The sequence below is a fragment of the Prunus dulcis genome, chromosome 7, assembly GCF_902201215.1.
Source record: "Prunus dulcis chromosome 7, ALMONDv2, whole genome shotgun sequence".
Taxonomy (NCBI): domain Eukaryota; kingdom Viridiplantae; phylum Streptophyta; class Magnoliopsida; order Rosales; family Rosaceae; genus Prunus; species Prunus dulcis.
The window spans coordinates 15,773,366-15,797,114 of record NC_047656.1 but is presented as its reverse complement, the minus strand read 5'-3'; the positions used below and the strand labels follow the sequence as shown (position 1 = coordinate 15,797,114).

Here is a 23,749-nt window from a genome sequence, read left to right as displayed (position 1 = left end):
TTAATTAAAAACATATGAAAAGTAAAAAGAAATTAATTAAATTAATTAAAATGGAATGGAAGGCCCAAATAAAATCTATGAGACTCAGAATGTGCATGCAAATTCATTCGACCAGAAGAAGAAGGCATTGCATTGCATGTGCAGTGGTACCATATTCTTGCCGACAGTGATATTTGTTTATTTTTAGCTCTCATTTCATTTGGGCCACTTTTTGTAATTTCTTTGTTTTTGTTTTTCTCTTTGTCAGTGCTGAAAAAAAAAAACACAAAAGAAGCTAGTTTTTTAAAAGCGATTTATTTTCTTTGTCATGAAATCTGGATTTAATTTTGGTTGTGGTTCCAGCGGGGACATTTATGCACGCATGTTCGAGTTTTTAACAGAAAATTGTATATAAATTATTTTTAAACCCATCAGATTCATATTCGATAAATAATAAATAATAAATAAACTACATGGAGTAGTTTATAGAAAATATCCCATTCCGTTTCCTTTTAGACCTCGTATTTTGAAGTTTTGAACCCCTTTTTTTCTCGTTTAATTAGAAAATAGGAGTGCCAGTAGTTTCTGTTGAACTTTAGACTAGTCTAGACTGGACTAGCATAATGCTTATATTTTGTGTGCATTCAAGACATAATAAATATATGTTGTTTAACTTTGAGGAAGAATGAGGACTATCTAGAAGAGGTTAATGACTAAAACTTATCCATCATAATCCCCCGATAATACTCCTTCTTCCTCCAAAATTAGACAACAATATCTATATTATGCCTTGATTGTTAATCAATTCCGTTCTAGTCTAAAACTATGAAACAAGCCTCAAGCGTCATGCCTTGAAAAATAACATATATCTATTAAACACCATTAATTGACAAACCTGAAGTAAATTAGCAATGATAGTTTGGCACCTAAAGTAAATTAGCAATTATTTGACAAACCATTATTTGGCACCTAACAATGGTCTACGCATAATTAGCAATGATATTCGAGATAATCTCAACTAAGTGGACCTATGAAGACATGGAGTAATGACACGTGGTGGATTGTCATTTTCCAATTGTCCTACATTAATCTTGGATATAAAAAATCTTTAATTAATTCCTTGCACCTTCCCATGAGCGATGATAGAATGTCAGAGACACATATAGTTTAAGAAACCTCAGACTTCTGTAGACTAGTTGAGATGAGTAACAAACACAAAAATCCATCTTACTTTTCCGAGATTAGAAAAATCTGTCCAGGATTGAAAACGAAAACCCAACTAATTCCAACACTCTTCTGAATGATTGTGGTAAATAATCAAGCTCATCCATACTCTGTCAATATATTAAAATTGGGCGGACATCATTTAACCAGCTTGCTATTTGTACCTTCCTAACTTCAAATCTAATTTTACCTGTTCCACTAGAAATTGGCTGCCAGTGAATTGGAATTGGGCATAATTAATGGCATCATTAGCCCATTACCTACTTCACCATATGAAATATATAAATAGGTTTATAATTGCGTCTGGATATCGAAATGAGAAAAGAACTATATATATATATATATGTCTGTTTCAACTAGAAAAAAGTAAATTATTTGGTTAAGGATGTCACTCCCAACCTAACCGCCAGTACATAGCAAAAACCTCTTCATATTTAATTTGATGGATGACTAGCGAACCTATTTATGATCAATTCCTAATATTCAAAATATCTTTTTATTTTACTAAAATGAAATTATCCCTAGTTAATGAAGTTCTATTAGGGATGCTTCAATTAAATTTCATCGTTGAAATTAATCAGTGGAGTATAGCTCAGTTAGTTGAACTTTTCTACCTCCATCCATGTGAACTGAGGTTCAAAATCTCTAGACACCCAATAAATATTTTGTGTGTAAACCCCCCTTTTCCAATTGCTTGTATTGAAAGAAAAATTCATCGTTGAAGGGTCTTTTATTCAACAAAAAAGAAAAGAAAAACAATATTGCAGGAGTCATTGAGTATGCGCTCATTACAAATGGGAGATCAAGTAACTGGGCCTACCAAAATAAAATACCAATAATAACAAAAGAAAACCCAAACAAGCAAATCGAATGGAAGAAAAAGAACCAGAAAAGCCCAAACCAAACGAATGAAAAAACCATTCTGGCCCATGCCGGTACAGCACCTCCGCCGCTGCTGGAGGCAAAAGAAATTAAGATTTTACCCGAGATATATGGTAAAATGCCGGCGGAGACTGTTTCAACTAGCCTCTACTGACAGGATTTTACACAAGATAATAAAAGATATATGGTAAAATGCTTGATGAGACCAAATTGGGTTACTCAGAATTTTTAAAAGATGACTGGGCTGCCGGAAAAAACAAACGTGTGGGTGAATTGGGATCCCATTATTTGCATTGGTTAAATTTAGGGCTCTTCACAATAATCCAAGTTAGGAATGTTTGTTAGCATGCTCTGCAAGTGACAAAGTCCAATAGAGCCAGCAAACAAGTACAAACATAGTTTATAGCAACCAAACCAGGCATAATGGATCTAAACTCATACAAACCAAAAGCCCAATGAGCACTTTCCCATTGTTTCTCAAACTAGACTGTTCAAACATGCATAACAAAATATAGAAAAGAGACAGAATATGAACACATTCAAAACATTTTGATTATCACCGTTCAAAAAGGCAGATCAATCTCTTGGTGAATGATATCTCATCCTATCTGTCTATTTTGGATTGTTGAGTTTACAGGAAGAAAAAAGGATGATAATGTCATGTGGGAGAGAGGAAACATCACAGAAACTTCTCAATATTTGGCATCTTTGTAGTTCCCTGGATTTACAAGCTTCTAAGAACTACCTGAAGTTCCAAGAAAAGGTTGGGTCAAAATGCACACTTGCCCCCATTTCATATTTTGGGTTTTTGCTTTAGGATACTAATCAAACTGTGTGTACCTTTGGACTTGAAATCAACCGCACAAAATGATTGATGATTAGGAAATACCTTGAGATAGTCTGCCTGATGAAAATTAAACAGTGGCTAATTACTGTGATGACAAGATTTAACATGTTAGAAAATGCACAGCCAAAAAGAAAAAGAAAAAAAAAAAAAGAGTACCCTTTTAATTGTGTTTAACACATTGTTGATGTGGCCTTCAAGGATATCACCACCCCTCCCAATATGTCAAGGTGGACAGTAGCTGTGAGGATGACTAAATTTAACTTTTCTGGTATGATCTGAGAGAATCTGCCAGGAAAGTTCCTCACAAGAGCAAAGAACAATGTGCAAAAATTTGAATTGAGCTCAAAAGATGCACCAAAGTGTGGCTTTATAAAAAGGCACCTCCCCTAGTCTTGTGATGCAGGGCATACAAGAAATCAAAGAGAGAATTCTAAGTGCAAGTAAGAGTCATAAGACTAAGAGTGTCAAATGGAGATTGAGGAGCTAAGCAACTGCGAGGCACTGCCTTTGCTCTCTTTAAATCATGTGTCTTTATTATGCAGATCGGTGTGGGATTCTTTGAGGTTCTATGAAGATGTCTTGGGCTTTGTTGTAATCAAACGCCCTTCTTCTTTCAACTTCAATGGAGCCTGGTTAGCTTTCTCTCTATCTGAACATGCTTTTTATAGTATGGAATGGTTTTTCATACGCAGCAAAGTTGAATATTTATGATTTTCTTGAAAAGAAAATGCATGCTTTTCCAAAGTTTGTTTAAAAGAAAATAACAAATCAATCTGTCTCTGACCTTGTGTAGGTTGTATAACTATGGGATCGGGATACACTTGATTGAAAGTCCAGCCATGGAAGACTATGAATCTCGGCCAATCAATCCCAAGGACAACCACATCTCCTTCCAAGTAAGAGCTGCACCGGTACTTGTGGAACCAGTAATGTTATTTGTGGTCAAATATAACAAATATGTTTTGGTTATGATCATGCAGTGCACTGATGTTGGACTTGTTAAGAGGAGGCTGCAAGATATGGGGATGAGGTATGTGACAGCTGTGGTGGAGGATGATGGGGTCAAGGTCGACCAGGTGTTCTTCCATGACCCAGACGGGTATATGATCGAGCTCTGCAACTGCGAGAACATCCCAATCATTCCCATCTCTGCTTGTGCCTTCAAACCCAGAGGTAGTAGTTTCAAGAAGGCATCGATCACTAAGTGCGGATTCATGGAAACTGTCATGATGGAGAGCTTGAGCCTGGACATGATGAACTTCTCATTTTAAGTTTCAGAAAGAGTGATAAGTCTCACTCCTTTCTGTCAACTGGAAGAAAAATGTTGCAAATGTATTACAGGGTCTATATAGTGTGGTCTAGTGTCTTGGTCCAAAGACAAGTTGTATTGGTTTTCTACTGCTTGTAATAAAGAATTTGTGGGGAAGATTAAGTTGTACTGTGTGTATGCTTATACTTAATCTCTTGAGGCCAATATGTGCCATGTGATTAAGCTCATATTATTGAAGCAAGAAACTCCTTAATATAGTTTGAGTTAATTTGGCCATGTGTAGTTCAATATATATCCTACTGATTTCGCTCTTTCTTCACTAATTCAAGTTTCAAGTTTAAATGTTTATACACATGGAAACAAAAAATTGAGTTAAAAGGCATTATGGATACAGGACGCTTTAAGATAAAGGTTGGATGGTAGATGGATAAAAAAGTTTTGAAGATACCTATCTTTGTGCTTGACTGGAAATGTTTCTACAAATAAACCATTTGAATTAAGCTCTTTAATATCAACCTTGACACATACATCTTAGCTCTTCAAGCACTTTCTGGCTTTGCAATTTGTTTGTACCAGATACTGCAGAAAATCTGCTAACCAGGGAACAAGATGTTCCAAGTACATCAAGCGCTGAACAAAGCTTTGTCTATGCTCCGTAGGGAACTAGTCTCTGAAGGTCAATATAACCTCAAATATTGTTGCCTCTATACATCATCATCCTTGTTATAGTCTTCTGAAAGAAGACTGAGAGTTACATCACAAGTTATACCGTCCTCCAACTTTGTGACAGTTTACGCCTCTGCTGTAGTCAACCACCACAACATTGAATCGCGATAATAATATTAACTGAATAGGTGGAGGTGGGAGAAGGGACAAGAGTGCATTTTGCAACCAATGAATGATGTTTTTCCTCTTTCATCCATCACATATTGATTACTTGCAGATGTGGATACATGCATGGCCCCTTCACATCAAAGAAACATTTTGATTATGGTGAGAGTGAAACCAATTCAATTTCTCATTTCGATGATTAAAAGCTAGAGATGTTATACAGGTGTCCCTCTATATCAGGAAGAAAACCTTTCTCCATCATTTCTTCTTTTACTATTTCATATGTAGTACGATTTGGGACCAAACCTTTCTCCAGCATCTCATTGAGAAGCTCATTTGCAACTTTAAGCTTTCCCTTCATACAATGTCCCTTGATCAACACATTGTATGTTACTATATTTGCCCGCTTCCCTTCTTTCTCCATCTGTAACCTCACATTCAAAGCTGCCTTCAGGTTTCCTTCCCTGCAATAGCCATCCATCAAAGTATTGTACGTCACGTGGCTAGGACTCAAACCTTTTTTAAACATCTCATTCAAGAGCCTTTCTGCCTTTCTTGACTCCCCTTCTTTGCACAATGCATCTATTAATAAATTATACGTTATGGGATCAGCTTTCAAGCCCCTAACCTCCATTTCATGCAAGAACTTCCTAGCTAATTCCATGTTTCCCTGCCTACAGAAACAAGCAATCCAGCAGTTAAACGTCGAAGTGTTTGGGGAAACCCTTCTCTCTAACATTGAATTATGCAATGCGTATGCTTCCTCCATCATTCCATGCTTACAGTAAGCATCAATTAGCGTATTATATGTTATAGCATTGGGCACCAGGCCTCCATTCATAATGTCATCAAACAACTCTTTAGCTTCCTTCATCATCTTCTTTTTGCAGAACCCATTTATGAGTGCATTGTAGGTAACTATATTTGGCTTCAAACCCAAGCCAAGCATTTCATCCTGCAAACCACAAGCCTCGTCAAGCTTCCCATTACAGCATAACCCATTAATCAGAGAATTATATGTAATCACATTCGGTTTCAAACCCTGCTTCATTTCCTCAAACACCTTAACCGCAGAAGCTACATTTTCATCTTTACAGAACCCATCAATCAAAATATTAAAAGTAATCTCATTCGGGTGAACATTATTTGCCACCATCTCCTTCAAAATGGCATCAGCTTTGTGCATCTTCCCCAATCCACCTTTTTTGCAATACCCGTCAATAAGAGTATTATAAGTAACCACATTTGGTGAAATCCCCCAAGCTTTCATGTCATTAGTAACATCCCTTGCCTTGTTCAATTTCCCAACTTTACACAAACCATTAATCACAATACTGAAAGTGAACAAATCAGCCTCTATCCTCCTCCTAACCATCTCTTTGTACACATATTCAACATACCCAATTTCATTTTCCTTCACCAAAGCACTCAACAAAGGGTTACAAGACAAAACTGACAACTTAAACCCGTAATCACCAGCTCTCTGAAATGCTTCAAAACCCAAACGGGTCTTCATATTTTTCACATATGCCAGCACCAACATATCAATTATAACAGAATTTGCACAGAACTGGTTGCCACACATTGAAAGCATGTGAAAAATTGAAGAATTCGAATGCTTTTCATTGTTTCTAACAAATCCATCTAAGAAAGCTCTGATCTTTGAGTATTTTTTTGCATTTGCTAGGGAGTGCAAAAGTCTACAAGTGAGTTCAAGAGGGTGTGTAACATTGAAATTCTTCTGCGACCAACTAAAGTACCTGAGTATCAGAACTGGGTCAGCTCCTGCATCAAACAGTTGGTGAAGAACCGCGATAAAGTTCGAGTCTTTGAGGTGGGTTTTCAGCTCTGACCAATGTTGCTTTGCTATGAGCTCTGAAATGATTGGAAGGCTGAAGGGCTGTGAGCTTGGAATTGTGGAGATGGAAATTAAGGAACAGAGTCTGATGCAGGTTCGACGATGTCCCTGAACGTGGACTCTGGCCTGGAGGCATGAGGAGGAGGACGAGAGGAGTTTCAGCATTTTCAGTGGCGGTACAATTGAAATTGGAGGTCAAAATTGGAATTTAATTTAGGGTACGAGTTTGCTTGTAGACCACTGGTTTCTCTGTGTATGGGAAAACGGCCATTTCTGCGACTGTGGAGTTCTTGAGAGAGGAGTCAGTGACTGCCGCCTTTTTTAACGACTGTCGGACCGTAAACGGGCCGGCTCGAACCTAGGAATTGAGCCCCTTCACTTTAATTTTTTTAAATTTAAATTTCTTATGTTTCAAAGTTCTCAAATATCTCTAAAAAGGTTATTGCATATATGAAATTCCGAATTTATTATTATTATTTTTGGTTTGTACAAAGGAGACTTCTCTCATATTATATTCTACAAAAATTAGGAGACCCAACTCTCAACCACAGGAACATACCGTAGAGAAAAAGTAAAATAAAATTCAACACACCAAACCAATTTTTGTTTGATTAACATAACTTATTTGGTGAAAAATCACAAGTATATTAAAGAGAATTTAGATATGTTGTAGAAAATACAAGTGATAAATTACAAGGTAGTTTTCTCACATACACTATTAAAGTGTCATGGGATTTGATAAGAGACTACTAATATACAAGTTAGATTATTTTTTACTAGCTAGATTCCGTTGACAGATATGTTGTAGAATTAAGTAGAATATTTATACAACTCATTTTCTGCTGTAAATTTTTTTTTTTCCTTCCCAAATGCTGTAAATACCTTTTGAGTTGCCAGATCCTCAAGGGACATGAATACTTAGCATTCATGGTGTCACGTCTTCCCGTCCACTCAGATTATCATCCTTCCATATATATGACCGTTTTAGGTACGGATAGATAGATATATATGTAAAGGGCCCCAAAGATGCTCTGTGAACGGCAGGGCGTTGGTTGAGCTTGAGAGCTGTAAAACGAAATGGGAGAGCAAAGAGAGACCATGAAAACAAGCAAGTAACAATATTTACCAGAAGGAAATGGACCCCACGTCAGATATGCATCTGGTGGGTGAGAAGAGCCCGAGAGCCACCATCGAATATCAACCCCACTCTGCCTCTTTAAACTTGTGGCCAAGGTGTGAGCTTTGAGCTTTGGGAGAGACAGAGAGAGAGCCTTTTGAGTTTGAGGAGCCAACAAAGTTGACAAACCCCAAGAACGTATTTATGATATCTGTTTCTTATCAAATTTCCCATATCAAATTTCTATTATATAGTTTGTTTGTTTGTTTGATTGTTTATATTATTATTCTTTGTCTTCTCGAATCTCCCCAACAAACGCCTACCCAACCAAACATAACCCACTTTTATCTCTCTCTAATCCTTTTTCCTGTTCCTAGTCCTTCCCCTCATTATTGACTTTGTGACTGGCCTCAACCAGAGTGTGAGTTTGATATCAGCGTTTCTTTGATAAATCCCAAATCACCAACACAAGTAGATTTTGGTGAATTGCTGCTTTAGTTTGTTGTATATGGCTTTTTGATTAGATGTGAGGTTAGCATGTGTGCTATCTTATATGTGTTAGTTGGGTAGAAATATGAGAGTAGTCGAAGGGGCTAATCATGCGAACACTTTGTGACTCTTGTGAAAGCGCAGCTGCAATTGTATTTTGCGCTGCGGACGAGGCTGCTCTTTGCCCTGCCTGTGATGAGAAGGTTTGCTTCTTTACCATTTGGCTCTTAATTTTCTATAGTAACCAATTGGCAGATTCGTATGTTAAAGCCCAAACTCTAGGGGAAAGGGAACTGCTTGTTTTTTTTTTAGTACAAGTGATAGTCTAAACTAGAGGGGAGGGGTTTTCTTACACACACAACCAAGATGTCATGGGGTTTGAACCTGAGACCCCCTTGGCTGTTTTTCATATGTTTAATTTACTGGGTGCAAGTTGAACCCCATATGCTGTTGGGTTGTTATGTATAGTCAGGTGGGTTTATATTTATAGCTCTCCTTTACTTGCTGGTTGAATTGTTAGTTGCTTCCATGCTTAACTAACATGAGTTTAAGAAGTTTTTGGAGCAAACATTTGCGTTGGTTGTATTGCTAGAACCTTGTAATTTCTTGTTTCCTCTGTTGTTTACTTTCCTTTTGTCTTTCCCACATTGCATATATCCTTTTCAATTAAAAATTACTTTTGGAAATAGCTTAGTGACTGAGAATGGTTACATAATTTCCTGGAAGAGAAAGTTTTGTTTGTTTGTCCATATTCAGTGGAAATAGCTTATGGTTAATGCTCGCATTACATAACAGGTTTTTTCTGAAAGAGCTTTTCATAACTGGTCAAAAGTTTTGGAATTTAGTTTGTTTTCATTCTTCTGCATTCTCTGGTTTACATCTTTTAGCAATGCTTTAAACTGTTGATGGGTTGGCAGGTCCACATGTGCAATAAGCTTGCTAGCCGACATGTACGGGTTGGTCTTGCAACTCCCAGTGAAGTTCCCCGGTGTGATATCTGTGAAAATGCACCTGGTATGCTGACCTTTTTTTGTTTTCGTTTTTTGGCTTGTATATTTTCCTGTTGATATGTCTTTATGTTAATGGAAAATAAGAAAAGAAAACGAATTCACACTTACTCTATCTTCTTGGAAACTGCATGTAGCTTTCTTTTATTGCGAGATAGATGGAAGTTCCCTTTGTTTGCAATGTGATATGGTTGTTCATGTTGGAGGCAAAAGAACACATGGAAGATATCTTGTACTTAGGCAGAGAGTTGAGGTTTGTTAATCCTTCTTACCAAGAACTGGTTTTTTCTTCTTCTTCCAGCTGCTGCATTTGACTTAGTGTTCTACATGATTTGGTTGTTCTGTAGTTTCCAGGAGATAAACCTGGTAATGTTGATGACCCGGCTTCCCAACCCATTGATCCGGGTGAGACCAGAAGAGTACAACATCAGCCACCTAGAATGACAATAGGAGAGAACCAGCAAAAACACAGAGCGTCTCCTATTCGTATATCAGATGCCAATGCTGATGGGCATGTAAAGATGGATACTAAATTGATTGATTTGAACATGAAGCCTCATCGGATGCATGAACAAGCTTCAAATAAAGAGGTTAGAGTGTTTTCAGTGTTCACTGGTTAATAAATTGCAAGAACTAGATCATAGGTGCTTGTATGGGCATGAAAAGAGTCGTTAATAAATTGAAAAGTTTATCATTTACGTGCAAGTGAACTTAAAAAACAAGCTAGTTTAATTCATAAGCTAAGAAATTGAAGCTGGGAAGGCAGCTGAAATAGGAACTCCAACTTGATGTAAGAAGAAATTGAAGCCTGCTTAATTCATAAGTTGAGAATTATCTTTTTTCAGTATAAGAAGAAAAGAGTTCCCATTCCCTATATATCTATTCCCTTCTTGCATTTCATAAGTATATAAATGAGCACTTCAAGTTCTCATTGTATTATCTTCTTTTTGCTTTGAAGCTGAACTGAAAGATTGCAATTCTACAACCTTGGGCATAACTTAAACAGAACCATTCTCTCTCTAGGATATTCAATCAATGCATAACTTGTTGGCTTTTCATATTTTCAAACCATGTATTGATTAATTGTGATGCGTACCAGTACATTTAAGCAACAAGCATCTCTTGTTCTTAAACAGGACTAATGCAACATATCCGGAAGCATCGGCTCCTGCAGATTACTTCACCAGTTGCCTGAAGGGTGTTTCATCATATGCTTCGGTTATCTGCTGCTTCAAGTGGAGCTTTTAAGTAGGCATATGATCATTAAGGTTTGAAGAGTGTTCCCCATTATGTAGTTTAGTTGTGCAGGATATATAGTTGGAAAGCATCCATAACTTGCTTCAAAAGCAAAATATCATTATTTTGTTTTGTTTGTTTTGGAATTTTTGCAAGTACTCGTACAAAAATGAAAACTCTCTTGTAATGGCACTAAAAAATTTGAGAATTTTATTTTTTTCATAAAGTACATGCTGAATTCTTAGGAACTCGAAAACGGTTTGCTTAAAACTGCAAGCAGAGGAATATGAGACTAGAGCATACAACAATCTGAACAAAGGAATAATGGGTTTATGGAGGAATCTAAGAGTATCTCCAACCGAGGTGTCAAAAGTGCCACATAAACATTTAATAGCTAGAAATAACATCTTACATCACTCTAACCGATGCGTCAAAGTTGATGTGGAATGAAAGCTGGAGGTTGAGATGTTATTTTTGACATCCCAAAAGTAAGATGTCAAATGAATATTTTATTATTTTTCTTTTCTTTTCTTTTTAATTAAAAATAAATCAACACTAAAATGTAATAAAATAATAATTTAATTTGACATATCGGGTGGAGTGTAAAATGTCAAATTCACATCAGCCATCAAATTTAAATTTGATGTTTGATATTTGACATCTCCCCTGAAAATACTCAGGTTTAGCTTTGCACTTAATCAAAACTTAAAAATGATTGAGAGTGTTCTAATTTAACGTAACGTAATAATTCATTTGCTTCGAGCTAGGTGAAGGTGTAGTCTCATCTAAATCCATGATGTTTTCAATACTGAAAATTGGTACTTCTCCTCCGGAAGAGGTTCAAAGTTCGAATATCAAACTAAATGAAAGTGTTTTTAAATGGGAGAAGCATTTGGATTTTCAATGAAATTTTTGTGATGCTGGTGATCATCTCGTTCTTCATTTCCACACGAGACAACTGAATCAGAGTCAACGGCCCACAAAAGACTACCAAATTTTGGGCCGGTCCATCGGTTCTCCATAATAAACTGTAAAAACCGGCCCCTACCCAAATAAAACCCACAGGAAAGGCGTGTTTTCTGTGGAGATGAGACTTTGACTGAGGAACCACCGTGAATCAATCGGGACGACGATGAGGCGACTTCCGATGACGACGTCGTTCTCGTTCACGCTCTTGTTAACGACAACGTTTTGGACGCTCTTGTTAACGACGATGTTTTGGACGCTCTCATATGGCTTTGTGAGGCCAACTCTGCTTCAGCTTCAGAGCTTGTCCGGAAGCGGCAATTACTTGACGAAGGAGGAGCTCTGGTTCGATCAAACCCTAGACCACTTCTCTCCTTACGACCACCGCAGATTCCCCCTGCGCTACTATGAGTTTCTTGACTACTTCAGACCATCGGACGGTCCAATTTTTCTCAAAATTTGCGGAGAATCCGCATGCCCCGGTATAGCTAATGATTACCTAAGTGTAAGTTTTGATTTTTGATTTCTTCAAAAAGGTTATAAATTGGAAAAAAATCGTAACTTCTTGTAAAAATGTTGAAGTGAAATCTCGTTGTGCAGGTTTTGGCGAAGAAGTTTGGGGCAGCTTTGGTTTCGCCTGAGCATCGATACTATGGAAACAGTTCTCCTTTCAAATCACATACAACAGAGAACTTGAAGTATTTATCATCAAAGCAGGCGCTTTTCGATTTGGCTGTTTTCCGTCAGTTTTATCAGGCAAGCCCATCTTTCAATTTGTTGAATTTGATTGTCTTCAGTTAGAAAATGACCCAATTGAGCATGTAGTTTACTGGTTTTTTTCGTTTAATTATTTTTAGGAATCGTTAAATGTGAAGCTGAATAAAACCAAGGAAAATCCGTGGTTCATATTTGGTGTCTCGTACTCCGGAGCTATGAGTGCATGGTTTCGACTCAAGTTTCCTCATTTAACATGTGGAAGTCTTGCAAGTTCTGCAGTTGTTCAAGCTGTTTATAACTTCCCTGAATTTGACCAGCAGGTGACTACAATGTTAATAGGTTTCTTTCCCCTTTAACATGAGAATGAGATTGTATTTCTGTGGTCTCTGCCTCAACCCGGTTGCTCTTAACTTCAATCCTATCCAAATGCAGATTGGTGAGTCTGCCGGTCCGGAATGTAAAGCTGCACTACAAGAAACTACTCGTCTTGTTGAAGGAAGGCTTGCAACCAACGGGAAAGCAGTAAAGGCGTTGTTTGGTGCAACCCAGGTTGGATTTTTCATCCCTTCCATTCATCATTTGTAAATCATGATATACTTTCAAAGCATGACTCTAGTTTCACACCGGTAGGATTTTTTTTAATACTATCCACCTCGCATCTTGACCTTAACTCTGTTTGCAGCTTGATATTGAAGGTGATTTCTTTTATTTTCTGGCGGATGCTGCTGTTGTAGCGGTAAATATTACTTCTTTCTTAGTTTTATCAATCAGTTTTCAGTTTCTCAAATTAGTGATTATTATTTGTTTGAACATTTACAGTTTCAATATGGAAATCCAGATAAGTTATGCTCCCCTCTTGTTCAAGCAAAGAACAATGGAGAGGATTTAGTGGTATGTTCCTCTTCTTTCCATTCCGTTTGGTTCTTTAATTGAAGCAATCATGGTCCATTGTGTTCTATCTTGCAGTGTCCAAATGAATTACCTCTTTATGCAATATTTCTAATTTCAACTCTTGTGGTAGCATGAAATTTCTATAGCACATTTCCTCTGTTTAGTTTTTAATATGAATTCATTGTTTATGCTGTATTTTTTTTATAAAAAATTCTAACTTCCCAATGAGAGTAAAAGAAAAAAAAGAAGAAGAAGATTGTTTTAACTTGGTAAGTTGTAAGCGGTGCTAATCATCTGGTTCTTGACCTTATGCTTCATGAAGAACGAAGATGCATGTATCATTTTTCTCTAAATGTCTAATATTTCTAATGAAAAAAAGTAATCTCCTTGTAGGATGCGTATGCCAAATACGTTAAAGAGTACTACCTTGGAAGTTTTGGCGCTGACGTTGAAACATATAATCAGAAACACTTGAAGAACACTTCTGTTAGTGGGGGCAGTTCTGATCGGTTGTGGTGGTTCCAAGTTTGTACTGAAGTTGCATATTTTCAGGTGGCACCTGCAAATGATAGCATCCGGTCTTCAAAAGTCGACACAAGGTATGTTTCTGAAAATGCTTTGATCGAAGTATTACATTTTTATTATTTCTACTTTGTAGCGCGTCTAGGCATCTCTGGTTGATAGTTTTTCATTGTTGCAGATACCATTTAGACCTTTGTAAGAATGTTTTTGGAGAGGGTGTCTATCCTGATGTTGTTGCAACAAATATATACTATGGAGGCAAAAAAATTGCAGGTCAAACTTTTCCCAGTAATTATATATTACTATTTAGTAGCATCATTTCTATCTACTCTTTCATTTTAGCTCTTAACCTTTATCACAATTTATTCATTTTCCTTATTTTTCTAAATAAAGACACGTCTGGGTATTTATCATTGGTTCACATGATCTTATGAAAAATGAATCTGCAGGTTCAAAAATAGTTTTTACAAATGGCTCACAGGATCCCTGGCGTCATGCATCCAAACAGACTTCATCTCCAGATAGTGAGTATCCTATTGCTTTGACGAGAAGTCTCATTATTGTTATCCTATGCTCTGATTTGAATTTTTTTGAACAATGTTGCTTTGTATCATGCTTGATATTCTAGACTAAATTGTACCCTGTCTTTTGTACCAAGAAGGAATTTTCACCTAATGAGTTTACTCTTAATACGTTACAGATCTAATCTTTGGACCACCAAATTTTGTTTGGATAGTTTCATCTGCAGCAGTTTTAAACTTGTAGTCTAAGGATATTGCACGTTTACTGTGCCTTTCACTTATTTTACATACTCTTGGATCTTTCTGTACTCTCGTTTCCTGAACTCATTGTTTGTAAAATAAACTTTCAGTGCCTTCCTACATCATCAATTGCCATAATTGTGGTCATGGAACTGATTTGAGAGGATGTCCTCAGTTTCCATTAACTCTTGAAGGTATGTATTATTTGTCTGTCTTTATGTTTGTTTTTATTTAGAATACAATTAGTTATGAAAATGCTAGCACAAGGTTTACTTATTATTAAGATGAAGGTTTGAAATTCCCCTTTGTGGAGCCAGTTTGGGATCATATTAAGTTTTCCAGATTGCTATTGGAGCCAGTTTGGGATTATATGTCCTTTGGTTAAATTTCTTCCATTTTTTTACTAATATAAAGCATGCATACCAGATTGCGACATTTAGTTTTGTGGTTCTGGGTGCAGACGTGGTATGGGATGTCAATTCCCTTGTGTTTGTTGTGTGTTGCCCCTCCTCCCCAACCACCTTTCTCTGTATATTTGCAAGGAAAAGAACAAGGATGAAAGAAAAAAATGCACAAAAATACGGAAATGGAAAAACTACCTAGTAGCCGAATATTTTTGCCAAGTTAAGAAATTTCTCAATTTGAAGTTTATCCCTGGTTGAAGAAGAAAATTGTGGAGTAGCTGGGTTTTGTTATGAACATGCACTTTTTAATTTTAGCAGCCATTGGAAGTTTCCCATGTTTATAAAGGGCGTTAAATGCGCCTCAACGTTGGATACTTTGGGTCCGAACATGATTTTCACGGATGGATGTTCTTGTTGATAATTTTCCCATTCTGATGTTGTATTTATTAGAATCCATGACTTCTCCGTTTCAGGCAGTTCCCAGAACTGCAGCAACCCTGATGCAGTCAACAAAGTAAGGCAGCAACTTGTAGAACACATTGACTTGTGGCTGTCTGAATGCCACGAATCTGGTAGGAGCTACATGTAATATACTTTACGTGATGTGCGATGTGTTTGTATAACTAATCTTATATCTCACCTCTACCTTCTCAACAGATGTTTAATTATTAATCTAGCAAGGATAATCGAAGTATGTACACAGATCGTATGTATAGGTATAAAGTCCTTTTCTTTTGGTACTTCCATGTTATTGCAACATCAATGAAAAACTTACGAGACTTTTGCCGTTGGGGCATATGTATTATTTATGTTTTTCATTTTACATTTTTAACAACTCATTGTTGCATCGGTCTTCCTTTTCCTCTTCCAAATCCACCCCCACCAATTTTGTTTACATTGTGGTCGTCCATTTTTTGCCTCTTTGCTTCTTGATTTTCAATCTTATCAGCCTCTTCCTCTGTTTCATCGTTCTCGACCTTATTATGTTTGAGGAAATTAGCAAGTCTGTCAAGAGCAACATCAACATCATCACTCTTCATGAGCTCCTCGGCAACCTCTGCTGGGGTGACCTTTGCGCTCTCTATCAACCCTTCAATCTCTCCCCAAAGCCGATGATGGTGGTTGTCGCCATGGAAGCCAAGGTAGTTAGAGGCCAAGATCCTGAGCCCACTTGTGGTGCAATAGGACATGTGAATGTGGATGTCCATTCGACCAGGACGCAGCAAAGCTGGGTCAAGTCTATCCTTGTGGTTTGTGGTGAACACAACGATTCTCTCATCACCACAGCTTGACCACAAACCATCTATAAAATTCAGTAGGCCTGAGAGAGTCAACTGCAATTGAATAGATCCGCTTTAGAAACTCATTATATTATGCACAAAACGTAAAATATAAAATAAATAGAGCACTGAGCACTGACCCTGTTGTTAGATTGTTGTTGATGCACAAAATGCTGCTGCTCATTGAACTGCCGGTCGTGCATTTCCAGACTGCAATCAATGTCCTCAATCACCAAAATCGAACGGTTGGTAGTGGACAGCAATATCCTCCTCAGATCATAGTTGCTGTGAATACTGGTGAGCTCCAAATCATACACATCAAACTTGAGATAATTAGCCATGGCCGCAATCAAGCTCGATTTTCCAGTGCCAGGAGGGCCATACAACAAGTAGCCTCTTTTCCAAGCCTTGCCCACTTTCTTATAAAACTCCCTCCTCTTCACAAACCTGTCCATGTCCTCTACAATGGCTCTCTTAAGCTCCGGCTCCATGGCCATCGTTTCAAATGTAGCTGGGTGCTCCAGATTTACAGAACCCCAAATGCTCGAACCCATGCCGTTCTCGTCATCACCCAAGCATGGATCTCGGGTGTAAAGTTTCACGACTTTTTCTTTCTGTTTGATTGCATTGGCCTGAGCAAACACATGAGGCAAGTAAAAGTCAACCACTTTGTCTTTGTGTTTCTTGTGGAATGTTAGCTCAAAGCAACGACGCTTTTCGCTAGACTGGTTGTTGTTGTGACGGCGGAGGCTGTGGTTTTGGGATTCGGACCGTTGATCGGAGGAGCAGACGTAACGCCATGTTAGTTTAACGTTGTCAAATGTGTCGTTGACTTGTTGGCCTTGGTCAATGGAAATGCTGATGGTCTTCTTTCGAGGGGTTTTGCTGACCCGTAGACGTTCGGTCAACGGACTGATCTTGGTCCGGAGGTAGAGCTCGGCAGCGTCATAGACTTGGTTGCGTGTCATGCCGGAGTGCTCGTCGATAATGAGAGTGAGGTGGGGGGAGAGAGGGGTAAAAATGTAGCTGAGGCTTGAGTAGATGTAGGAGTGGAGCTGGCGGGGGATGAGCTGGTCTGTCATGGAACGGACCAGCATCATGGAGGCTGCAAAGGAGGCGTAGGCTGAGAAGAGAGTGGATGCTGTTGTGGGTGCATCTTTGAGGCTAAACATTGTGGTCAACTCTTTTTGACTTCAATTGGTTGAGCTGGAGTTGGGAGGTGGAGAAAGCTGAGGGGGGAGAGGAGTTTTATAATGAGTTGGAAGAGTGGGAAACTTGGGCAGCAAGGAAAAAGATGTTGCAAGCTGTTCAAGTTTCAAAGAGTTTTCTCTGTGCTTTAGAAGGTTCCTATTCATTTGTGAAGTCAAAAGTCAACACCCCATATGGTTTGCACAAAAGAATATGTGGGGATAATGGGGATAAATGCAAGCTATGAATGAAGATGGTATAAGCTAAGGGTCCCATAGTCTATTAGGTTAAGGACCAAACTGATGCGTTGCCCAAAAAATTAAGGACAACCGTTTGTGATAAAAACCCTTTATATTAATCTCAATCTCGTAAACAACTTGATTTACATGGTTAATTGGAGGATTTAGCAGCTAGTCTAAGCCTAGTAAACGTAGCCCTTGACAAACATGCCTTGCTTTGATTCCTCAGACTCCCCTTCACCTGTGTATTTTCCAAGCTGAGCAAGAGAGTTGGCCTTTGCCCTGACTAGCAGAGCTTCTTGAGCCTCCTCCACATTCTCAGGTCTTCCTCCCCACTTCTTAAGGCAAGTGTTTTGGAGGGCTCTTGCATATGAGAACGATATGTGCCATGGGTTGGGAGCTTGGTTCATTGCATTCAGGTTCAATGTAGCCTCTACCTCTGACTGCCCACCAGACAAAAACTGCACAATCAAAGCATGAGTTCCACAAAATTAGAAGCAACCAAAATAGATTTCAAAGAACAAAGTTTTAGCCTTTAAGCTTCCATTTAATTATCTTTTCAATATCAACTTCAAGGTACTATTTTAAGACAAAGAGTTATGGGGTGCTTGCCATGATTCCTGGGACGGCAGGGGGGATTCGTTGGCAAAGGAGCCTGAGGGTGTAGTCAGCAACTTGTTCTGGTGTGGCTCTGTCCTTGGCCTCTGCACCAGGAGTGACCATGCTTGGCTTGAGAAGGATGCCTTCAAACAAGACATTGTTCTGGGAGAGGTAGAAGAACACCTCTGCCCACACTTTCTTAGCCACTTCAAAGGTCCTGTCAATCCCATGATCTCCATCAAGCAAGATCTCTGGCTCAACAATTGGTACCAAACCATTGTCCTGTAAGGTCACATAGCAAAAATGTCCACCATTAAAAAAAAAAAGCCAACATAGACTGAAAAACAGAAACATACCAGAAAATTAGCTATTGGTTTCTATATCATTTTATTGTTACCTGAGAGACGGCAGCATAACGAGCCAAACCCCAGGCTGCTTCCTTCACAGCCAGTTCAGATGGGCCATTTGGAATGCTAATAACGGTTCGCCTATTCGATAAACAAGTAATTAAAAACATACATTTACTATACAAGTGAAACTCAAAGACAATTGCCAAAATGACCACAGAACAAGAAGAACAAATTGTTACTTCAAATGGTTTCAGAAAGAAGAAAAAAATTACTTCAAACTTGTGTAAAATAGAGCAACAACTATACTCTACCATTTTGCAAAACGAGCACCCTGTTGGTAATAAGCAGCAGAGCGAGAGGCAAGGCCATCAAGACCTTGGCACCATGACTCGTTGTTTGATCCGGCCAAAGGAACCAGACCCTGCAGTGCTCATCATCAAGCTTTCGATTGTAACACAATCAGAAAACATAACATGCCAGATATCTGGTACGAGAACGTTGTTTGGCTTACCTTGTCGACCTTAATGCCGGGGACAATGTTCTGCTCAACAAGCACATCAACAATTTTCCTGCCATCAGTTGTGGATTGGTAGAGTGTCTCCTCAAAGAGGATGGCACCTGAGATGTACTGCCCAAGCCCGGGAACTGTAACGAGCAGCGTCCGGTATGCCTGGCGATTAGCCTCAGTGTTTTCCAGTCCAATGGAGGCAAGTCTTTTCCCACAAGTAGCATTTGATTCATCCATGGCCAGAATTCCACGCCCCGGAGACGCAACAGTTTTCTACAAACCATCCAAACAAAATTCATACACTGAAAATTTGCTAAAAACAACAAAGCCATTTCGAACTGAAAATACGTACTGCGGTTTTGACAAGCTCATCAGCATATGAGCTGGTAGCTCTCACAGTAAGAGCAGAAGAGGCAACTGGGTTGCATCTGACCACAGAGGCTGAAGGTTGGGGAAGAGCTTGGCCCTTCAGCCATTCTGGCTTGCCTAAAACTGGGGCTGACTTGAGAAGAGAAGCAGAGGCCATTGTCCCCTAAAAGTATCTGATATAAAGACTTCTTGTTGTTCTCTGTTATTCTCTCCCTGTCACAAGCTCTCTGTTTTTTGGCTTCTCTTTCACACAAGGATTTGGTGTAAATTTACTGTATTTATAGTTGCAGGGCTTTGCCATGAGATATGTGGTTTGAGGCTGTGATGCATTTGCCAATGAGTGATTGCCTGGTGGGGGAGACAAGTTGTCTACTTGGCATGCCATGGCTTGGTTGTACAAATTCATGGCTTTTTTTTTTTTGGTCAGGAATTCATGGCTGGGTTTACGCAACTTTGTGAAACCAGAAATAATGAAATTGATTATAAGCCAAAGATTTTTTTTACTTCTATTTTCTTCTTTGCTTTTTTTTTTTTTTTTTGGTTGTCGAATTTCTTCTTTGCCTTTTAGCCTTAACACAATACAGAAGAATAAAGAAAAGAAAATTATTAATTCCAATTTACCAAATTTTCTACTGTATTTTCCTTTATTACATATGAAATAAGTTTCAACAAGTTCTAATTATCTACATAGTTCCACAGTTGCGATTTACTTTTGGCCAGAATCCTTACTACATGTTTTTTTTTTTTTTCCTTTGAACCAGTATTTTCGATGAAATTCAAAAAATGATTTTAGGAGCAATAGTGCCTGAACTTGTGATCGATTCGCATTTTGGTCCTTGAAACTCATGGGTTCATAGTCCAAAAGATCTTGCAATTGTAGGCCTGTAGATTTACAACATAATAAGTTGGGGAAAAAACACATCACAACTCACCCAAAAGGACACGGGAAGATCTTTAGGGACAGGGTCCATGACCTGTCCTCAAGCATCTCCCCATCAAGATTTGGAAGAACTGGGAAGACTTGAAACCAAACCAATAAAAACCACTCAGTTTGCTGGGACACTTGCAGCTCAAGTGAATTGGAGGGTACACAAGTTCTATCATGTCCACCAATGTCCCATATACACAACTTGTCAGCCTATGTTTGCAGACAGATTTGATTCCCTCATTACAACAGGGTACACAGAATGCATACTTGAGGCTCCATTTATATAGAAACAAAGATAATTGATTGATTATAATAATTCAAAAAAAGGACACAAAAGGTCAATTGCTTAAACCGATCTCTTTCATCTAATTTTACACCCTTTCTCCAAACGATGGAAAACAAATATCTTCTAAAACTAGGAGCCTCGTCATCACAATTTGCCAGAATTATCAGCACTATCACTATAAAGGAGACACATGAGCTAAATCTCCGAGAAAATCTGTGGTTTCCAAATCCAACAAAATTGAGGTTTTCCTTAAGAACAGAAATTACTTCAGATAAGTAGACGAGACCCAGAGTAGGACGTAGGTTATCAACGAAGTTGTCACCTCAAAACTTCTTGGTCCTTTAAGTATGGGTGGAATCACAGACACCATCAAGAAGGTTCCCACGAGCCATGAGAAAACAAATGCTCCAGCACTGCACCAAAGCAAACATTTAATAGAAACCTTTTCACTGTTGCCACATTTCCTAGTTCGAACGTCGGAGGACTCAAAATACACAATTAAATTTGGCGTGAAAGAAGAGAATATGTCATCATTTTGGAATATTTAGCACGATTTGGTTCGTTTCAATAAGGTTATTCAAGAATACTGATGATACTAAAGTACTACAAATTCTGAGTGATGGGTCCTTACAAGAACTAGTGTGTTTTCAGAATCTTTTGTCAATACAGAAAAATTCAATCGTCCTGTATGGAAAAATCAATAGAAAATTATACAAATATACATAAATTATTTACATACCTGTAGAGCACAGCTCGTAATTTGCTCTTCAGCCTGTCATATACAAAGTAGATGGTAGCCAACAAGGAAATGGCTACCTGAAGGGTTGGACCCTCTTCGGTTGGAAATAGAACAGTGAGAGCTCCAAGCACGACAAATGCAATGGACGTTTTTATAATGAACTTTGTGGATGGAGTTCGAAACCTATTTCTCACCTCCTGCACAATACGAGACTGATTGACTTCCCTGACCTTTTTTTTAAAGTCAATTTTTGGGTTCTTTCTGTCATAAAACTGCTGCATGATTATTTTGTCATGTGCTGATTCAATTGCATCCACACTTGGTTTGTGACCTGCATACTGTCGGATAAGGAAGTTCCTTGCACCTTGGATCTCATCTTCAGAAGCCTCCCTGCTTATTCCAAGTCGTTTGTATGGGTCCCTCACATTAATCCTAGGAAAGATGGCTTTACTTGCAAAGGCAGTTAAGAACAAAAAAAGTTCAGAGAGCTAAAGATGCTACTTCATAAATTATAAGTATCTAACAGAAATGAATCAGGTCGACATTAATATATCAGTTCAATGAAATATTTCTAAACTAACCAAGTTACTGATGTCAAGCCTCCTAGAAATACATAAAAAAATGCTTTGGTTCGACTCGATTAGCAAATTTAGACACATCAAAGGCCGTAAGGTGACATCTATGTCATCCTCACAAATTCCAGTTTTCCACTCTATTGTGTGCAAGAAAGGCCGGTAAGGTGAAAGTTGAAGGACATGACACATGACTACATGAGCATCCAGACGTATATAAGATAGATATACAAAAGTACGGACACAGAGAAAAATTAAAGAAAAACACAACAGCCCCAAAAACAATAAGGTGAAACTTACCAGTTGGTTCATTTGGAATATCACCATAGGACGCATCCATGGCAAACTTAAGCAGATGTGTTTTTCGTGCATTCAATCTTTGTGTAAAACCAGTCCAATAACTTCTGTTTGATTGCAAAAGGAAACATAAATAAACCACATTGCAACCACTGTACTGAATTCGATAACCGATACCGCAAGAAGAGCTATACCTTTCCCCACGAAGTAGCTCATTCTTTCCTGCAGGCTTCCAACTATGAGGGAAATTTGAAACTCGCCCACATAGCGAACCGGAACTGCGTACTGGAATTTGGAAACAGCATCTGGAGGGACTACCAGTCAGTCCAGATACAGCAGTCATCTTTCTGATACTCACTGAAACCAAACCAAATAAACACAATCAATAAAACGGCACCCAGAAATTGCAAGTCTTCTTCTCTTTATAAGCAATTCAATCATTTTGTATGACATTTATAATAACATTCCAGCAGTATAAACCCAACAGGAAAATGCATTTGAATCATCATAGGCTGCCCAAATCCCTATTTTCTGTACTTGCAATGATTCAACTACGGAAACTCTTAGCTGGGGTTGAATTATTTTACAACTTTGAAGAAATTGTGAATTCTGGGTTTTGAGCCGTTTCCAGAGTTACCCTCATGCATTTTTTTAAATCAATTGGAATTCATAGAAGAAAAAAGAGGGACAGATATTGAGAAGAAAAATAGCATACCTGATGGGCTGATGGTGGAAGGTAAAAGGGATTGAAGAAGACTGTCTTGCGGTGGGTTTTGTAGCAGCGTCTACTACAACGGATAGGAAATTCACATAGAGAAGAGAAGGCTACACGCTAAAACCCTCCTTCGTTGCCGAAAAACAAAGATGGTACTGACGGACTATCGTATTTGGCTTGTTGAACGACAACAGATATAAGCAAAAAGCACGAAAAGAAAATCACAAATCCGTTGTAGTCTAGTTGGTCAGGATATTCGGCTCTCACCCGAAAGACCCGGGTTCAAGTCCCGGCAACGGAATTTTATTTTTTTCCAATGTGTTTTTTCCTTTTTTTTTCACCATTCCGATTGACAAAAGAATTGTGCATGGAAATTTGGGGAAATCCATACGTTTGAGTTATGTAATAATGTCGGAAAAGTCCCAGAAGAATGGCCATTAAACTCGTTACTAATACACGACACACAACCGGTTTAGCAATTTTCATTTTTTTTCTCCGATTAGATTCAATTGATTCAAACAATCGCAATTTTATCAGATTGATTTCATGAGAGCATTACGTAACTGGAAATAGCTGCAAACCCTTAAAAGAGTTTATTAATATATAAAAAATATATATATTTTTAAAAAGAAAAAGCGTTGGGCCCAGATGAAAATAGCAACTCAAATTGCTACTTG

General features: G+C 38.2%; 7 protein-coding genes and 1 non-coding gene across 12 annotated transcripts; 4 read left to right on the top strand and 4 right to left on the bottom strand.

Annotated features, from left to right (window-relative positions):
• Window positions 1-3,127: 3,127 nt before the first annotated feature.
• Window positions 3,128-4,473, top strand: LOC117633728. The gene is made up of 3 exons (XM_034367456.1): window positions 3,128-3,564; window positions 3,726-3,828; window positions 3,913-4,473. The coding sequence occupies exons 1-3, from the start codon at window positions 3,401-3,403 to the stop codon at window positions 4,201-4,203; spliced, it is 558 nt and encodes a 185-aa protein (XP_034223347.1). The 5' UTR covers window positions 3,128-3,400; the 3' UTR covers window positions 4,204-4,473.
• Window positions 4,474-4,630: 157 nt separating this feature from the next.
• On the bottom strand, window positions 4,631-7,430 carry LOC117633721 (pentatricopeptide repeat-containing protein At1g09820). Its single transcript, XM_034367446.1, has one exon. It carries the CDS (start codon window positions 7,054-7,056, stop codon window positions 5,233-5,235), a length of 1,824 nt encoding a protein of 607 aa, XP_034223337.1. The 5' UTR covers window positions 7,057-7,430; the 3' UTR covers window positions 4,631-5,232.
• A 666-nt stretch (window positions 7,431-8,096) lies between these two features.
• On the top strand, window positions 8,097-10,991 carry LOC117633729 (B-box zinc finger protein 18-like). Of its 2 annotated transcripts, none has more exons than XM_034367457.1 (5): window positions 8,097-8,700; window positions 9,415-9,511; window positions 9,642-9,757; window positions 9,852-10,094; window positions 10,641-10,991. In XM_034367457.1, exons 1-5 carry the CDS (start codon window positions 8,608-8,610, stop codon window positions 10,644-10,646), a joined length of 555 nt encoding a protein of 184 aa, XP_034223348.1. In that variant the 5' UTR covers window positions 8,097-8,607; the 3' UTR covers window positions 10,647-10,991. The 2 variants fall into 2 exon arrangements, with proteins under 2 accessions (XP_034223348.1, XP_034223350.1); XM_034367459.1 differs by having other exon boundaries at window positions 8,129-8,206.
• Window positions 10,992-11,794: 803 nt separating this feature from the next.
• LOC117633723 (probable serine protease EDA2) lies at window positions 11,795-15,810 on the top strand. 2 transcript variants are annotated; one of them, XM_034367449.1, is made up of 12 exons: window positions 11,795-12,211; window positions 12,307-12,462; window positions 12,564-12,743; window positions 12,856-12,972; window positions 13,106-13,159; window positions 13,243-13,314; window positions 13,708-13,913; window positions 14,015-14,109; window positions 14,286-14,360; window positions 14,708-14,791; window positions 15,475-15,573; window positions 15,659-15,803. In XM_034367449.1, the coding sequence occupies exons 1-12, from the start codon at window positions 11,873-11,875 to the stop codon at window positions 15,664-15,666; spliced, it is 1,485 nt and encodes a 494-aa protein (XP_034223340.1). In that variant the 5' UTR covers window positions 11,795-11,872; the 3' UTR covers window positions 15,667-15,803. The 2 variants fall into 2 exon arrangements, with proteins under 2 accessions (XP_034223340.1, XP_034223339.1); XM_034367448.1 differs by having other exon boundaries at window positions 11,796-12,211; window positions 15,475-15,810.
• Window positions 15,715-17,515, bottom strand: LOC117633722 (AAA-ATPase At2g18193-like). The gene is made up of 2 exons (XM_034367447.1): window positions 16,422-17,515; window positions 15,715-16,335 (listed from the first exon to the last, which is right to left on the bottom strand). Exons 1-2 carry the CDS (start codon window positions 17,451-17,453, stop codon window positions 15,838-15,840), a joined length of 1,530 nt encoding a protein of 509 aa, XP_034223338.1. The 5' UTR covers window positions 17,454-17,515; the 3' UTR covers window positions 15,715-15,837.
• A 286-nt stretch (window positions 17,516-17,801) lies between these two features.
• On the bottom strand, window positions 17,802-19,804 carry LOC117633725 (fructose-bisphosphate aldolase 1, chloroplastic-like). Of its 2 annotated transcripts, none has more exons than XM_034367452.1 (6): window positions 19,519-19,804; window positions 19,170-19,439; window positions 18,970-19,079; window positions 18,706-18,796; window positions 18,321-18,590; window positions 17,802-18,169 (listed from the first exon to the last, which is right to left on the bottom strand). In XM_034367452.1, the coding sequence occupies exons 1-6, from the start codon at window positions 19,690-19,692 to the stop codon at window positions 17,891-17,893; spliced, it is 1,194 nt and encodes a 397-aa protein (XP_034223343.1). In that variant the 5' UTR covers window positions 19,693-19,804; the 3' UTR covers window positions 17,802-17,890. The 2 variants fall into 2 exon arrangements, with proteins under 2 accessions (XP_034223343.1, XP_034223344.1); XM_034367453.1 differs by having other exon boundaries at window positions 17,933-18,169; window positions 18,317-18,590.
• An 801-nt stretch (window positions 19,805-20,605) lies between these two features.
• On the bottom strand, window positions 20,606-23,299 carry LOC117633727 (protein CHAPERONE-LIKE PROTEIN OF POR1, chloroplastic). Of its 2 annotated transcripts, none has more exons than XM_034367455.1 (5): window positions 23,073-23,243; window positions 22,552-22,714; window positions 22,361-22,461; window positions 21,489-21,933; window positions 20,606-21,162 (listed from the first exon to the last, which is right to left on the bottom strand). In XM_034367455.1, exons 2-5 carry the CDS (start codon window positions 22,698-22,700, stop codon window positions 21,012-21,014), a joined length of 846 nt encoding a protein of 281 aa, XP_034223346.1. In that variant the 5' UTR covers window positions 22,701-22,714; window positions 23,073-23,243; the 3' UTR covers window positions 20,606-21,011. The 2 variants fall into 2 exon arrangements, with proteins under 2 accessions (XP_034223346.1, XP_034223345.1); XM_034367454.1 differs by having other exon boundaries at window positions 20,742-21,162; window positions 22,361-22,464; window positions 23,073-23,299.
• Window position 23,300: 1 nt separating this feature from the next.
• TRNAE-CUC lies at window positions 23,301-23,373 on the top strand. The gene has a single exon. It is a non-coding gene; the product is annotated as a tRNA-Glu (tRNA).
• The last annotated feature ends 376 nt before the right edge of the window (window positions 23,374-23,749 follow it).